Source organism: Phoca vitulina, unplaced genomic scaffold (genome assembly GCF_004348235.1).
Source record: "Phoca vitulina isolate PV1807 unplaced genomic scaffold, GSC_HSeal_1.0 scaffold2641, whole genome shotgun sequence".
Lineage (NCBI taxonomy): Eukaryota > Metazoa > Chordata > Mammalia > Carnivora > Phocidae > Phoca > Phoca vitulina.
Genome location: NW_022592327.1, coordinates 1 through 3,757, shown reverse-complemented (window position 1 = coordinate 3,757; position 3,757 = coordinate 1). Strand labels below are relative to the sequence as shown.

At 36.4% G+C, this 3,757-nt stretch overlaps 1 protein-coding gene across 2 annotated transcripts; it reads right to left on the bottom strand.

The window, feature by feature from the left end:
- Positions 1-58: 58 nt before the first annotated feature.
- Positions 59-3,228, bottom strand: LOC116629735 (coiled-coil domain-containing protein 144B-like). Of its 2 annotated transcripts, XR_004298809.1 has the most exons (3): positions 2,951-3,228; positions 2,776-2,848; positions 59-434 (listed from the first exon to the last, which is right to left on the bottom strand). XR_004298809.1 is itself a non-coding variant. In XM_032399971.1 (2 exons), exons 1-2 carry the CDS (start codon positions 2,894-2,896, stop codon positions 154-156), a joined length of 402 nt encoding a protein of 133 aa, XP_032255862.1. In that variant the 5' UTR covers positions 2,897-2,905; the 3' UTR covers positions 59-153. The 2 variants fall into 2 exon arrangements, 1 of the variants encoding a protein (XP_032255862.1); XM_032399971.1 differs by lacking the exon at positions 2,951-3,228 and having other exon boundaries at positions 2,776-2,905.
- Between the last annotated feature and the right edge of the window lie 529 nt (positions 3,229-3,757).

Below are 3,757 nucleotides of genomic sequence, written 5' to 3'. Positions count from 1 at the left end.
GTTCCTTTGGTTAGAGGAAGAAGACAAATGTCTTGCTAAAAGATATTGTTTGGTTGTAGGTTGCATAAAAGGAGTAAACACAAAGTAAATTTTGCCACAAAATTATTTTTGAAAAATCAGAACTATGGGGAAGTCATGGAGAGACTGAATTCTCTATGCTTCTTTATTACCTGGTTTGTGCTCTCTGCTTTCTGGTAGCTCTGATTTACACAGGTCATGGAGTTTATAATTCTCTAACAGAAACACAACTCCAATATTATTAATCTTTTCTTTCTCTATGAAGGTCGCCCGTCCAAATTCTGTGGATGCTGACTGACTTTTGGTCACCGATTGTGATACAGATGGGCATTTATCATCAACTCTCAAATCCCTGGATCTTTGACAAGGCTCATTAGAGTGGCACAAACCCACAGAAGACTTCCAACAGGAAAAAACTGAAAATAAAATTTCATTTATTAGAATGTAAGTAATAATATAAACTTGGGTAATTTTTATAAATCCTTTTCTCAGAGAAGGAGTCCCATGTCCTACTCTTTTCCCAGACACACTACTACTCATTCGTACCTTATTGTGTTACACATGTCCTATACTTGCCATTCACACAGCTGTATTTAACTGACTCTTTTTTTTTTTATACTCCAGTATTACATAGTTTAATTTACTCACCAAGCTCTATTACATATTCTGTATTCCATAAGAGCTTTTGTTCATTAATAATTAAGATTTTCAAGGGTATGAATTTTTTAAGTAAGAAAATTTATGTCTACCTTTTATGTTTAAATATGTACCGTGGGGGTGCCTGGGTGGCTCAGTCGGTTAAGCGGCTGCCTTCGGCTCAGGTCATGATCCCAAGGTCCCGGGAGAGAGCCCCACGTCGGGCTCCCTGCTCAGTGGGGAGTCTGCTTCTCCCTCGCCCTCTGCCTGCCTCTCTGCCTACTTGTGCTTCCTCTCTATCTCTCGGTCAAATAAATAAATAAAATCTTTAAAAATAAATAAATAAATATGCACAGTGTGTTCTTAAGACATGTGTTTTAAAAAAACTTTTAATGAATGGTACTACTTTTAATTACAGTGAGATGGTCTTTCCTCAATGCAACAATATCTTCAGAAATTTTATTTTATTTTTTTAAAGATTTTATTTATTTATTTGTCAGAGAGAGAGAGAGCGCACAAGCAGGGGGAGCAACAGAGGCAGAGGGAAAAGCAGGCTCCTCACTGAGCAAGGAGCCTGATGTGGGACTCGATCCCAGGATCCTGGGATCATGACCTGAGCGACAGGGAGACGCTCAACTGACTGAGCCACCCAGGCGTCCCTATCTTCAGAAATTTTTAAGCCTTGGACAAACATCATAAATTCATCTGAGAAATGAAAGCCTCAGGTGATCTAATCATTTCCATGTAAAAACAGAATAAGTCTCAGTCCACACTAGATCCTAAAACTACAGTGCCATGAAACAGAAAATGAATATATAACAAAAATACTTTCCTTTTTTTTTTTCAACAAGATTGTCTGATTTAAACCTCTTAAGACGAGTGAAAGAAAAAAGCAAGAAATGCAGAAATGAAACCTTAATGCCCATTTCACTACAAGGGCCCCTTTATCATTTTGTATCCATGAACCCTGTACATGGTTTAAAACAGTTCTCCCATGTCATCTGAGAATCCCCGGAGTTCCAAGATCCATCCATTCAATAATGCTAAATGTTATTTGACATTTTCACTCTCATTCTCTTATTAAGTGTACCGTGAAATTTTCTAAAGATAGGATACGTGATAGTATCACAACTCGCATGATTAGTGGGTCATAGCTCTAACGGCTAACAATGTATGATCGTGCATGCTTGTATTTTAAATGCTTGTTTTAATTTCTAATATGGTAAATATCAACACTTAAACAGAAGTTCTTTGGAATTCCTAATAATTTTTAAATAGTATAAAAGGACCCTAAGGCCAATAAGTTTCAGAATTACAGTTTTAAAAGATTGTGTCTACCAAATATTAGGATAGAACTAATTACTTCCTGCATTTTTAATAATCAAAGACACCATACACACACACACACACACACACACACACACACACACACACACACATGAGTCCACTAATCAGAACATCTGTTTGGCTTAAGATGATCAACATAATAACACTAAGATGAAATAAACTTAAAACACAACTGACATGTTAGCAAGTGAAGCTTTACTCTAGGGAAAGGTCAGAATTGAAATAAACATTGTGAACACTGGAAAAATCTGAGAGTCTAATAATTAACTTCTGGGAATCCCAAGGAAGTAATGGGATTCCAAACTGGGAACTTCAGGATTTCAAAACATAAAAGTAGAAACTAGAGCTAAAGCTTACATTTTTAAAATCTCTTTTTCTTGGGCGCCTGTGTGGCTCAGTTGGTTAAGCGACTGCCTTCAGCTCACGTCATGATCCTGGAGTCCCTGGATCGAGTCCCGCATCGGGCTCCCTGCTCGTCAGGGAGTCTGCTTCTCCCTCTGACCCTCCCCCCTCTCATGTGCTCTCTCTCTCTCTCTCTCAAATAAATGAATAAAAAATCTTTAAATAAAATCTCTTTTTCTTATGCTTATAAATATCTTTTGTTCAAACATGGGTAACAACAATGGTATCTACCTTGTTTATGTCAAATCCTTCAGTTAAATTTGCCACCAAAAAAAAAAAAAAAAAAAAAGAATTCAGAATAAGAACACTGTGAGCATTTCAAATATTTTAGTGTACTTCTTTCCACTGTGAAATCTGTATGGTAAAATTTACCTGATTTAGATGTTTGTTTCTCCTTCACTTCTACTGTTTTATTAGGAACAGAATCTTTCACTTCAACGGTACGCTGAATGGGTATTGAAACAATATGATTAAGACATGATGTACCTTTCATACAATCTGTAGTTAAAAATTCAAAATAAAAAAAATAAAAATATAAAAGTTTTACCTTCACGTAAGGATATCTTTTAGAAGAATCTAAAAAGCAAAATGGACATACAGTTAATTATATGTAAACGTGAAAGCCAACTAAACATTCATGCAGTTAGTACTAAGCTGAATCCTCATGCTTGGCTCTGAAAATGATTACATTAGGTTTTGGTGTTCTGTTTCTGGAGATAGGAAGGTGGGTTCGGACAGCGACAAGAGAGAAATATGAACCCATTATAAATATTGAAAAAGAAATATGAATATATGTATTCAGTGTCATACTTACTGATAATAACAACTGTAGCATTTAGGGAATGAACCCTATAATCTCTTTTGTTTCTAAAATTAGTTTGATTTGGTAGATCATGTTAGTCTTTAAAAGGTTTTTTTGAAACAGCTATCATATCAAAAAATTAGCTATCTTAAAAAAGAAAACAAAACAGCCAAAGCTTCCATATTCAAATTAATCTCATTTGAATAATGAATACCAATACAAGAGAGATCTTTGATGTGCCATAGATCTGAGGAGGATGAAAGAGTGGCTGTTTTACCCCAAGTTTAGCACTCCATCTGCTTTCAGTATTCTTTGTGGAGCAGCTGTAATTTAATCTGTTTTAGTGCAAATACACTCAAGCCATCTAAAGTGAATTCTCTCGAGTTTCCTCATCAACTCCAAAATTTCCTAGCTAACACGCCTTTCTTTCATGCTGCGGGGAAGGCAGAAGCCCAACCACCGGAGCCACCCAGGAGTCCCTGAAAACGACTTTCTATTGCTGCAACTGCTCAATTGCATGGAGACCGGCTGGGGCCCAGAGGGATATGGAAG

Bases quoted from the DNA above. Each gene is read 5' to 3' on its own strand.
- LOC116629735 (XM_032399971.1), bottom strand. From the start codon at position 2,896: ATGAAAGGTACATCATGTCTTAATCATATTGTTTCAATACCCATTCAG. The intron at 435-2,775 runs GTAAATTTTACC...TTTTATTTTCAG, and splicing joins GAAACAAACATCTAAATCAG to TTTTTTCCTGTTGGAAGTCT.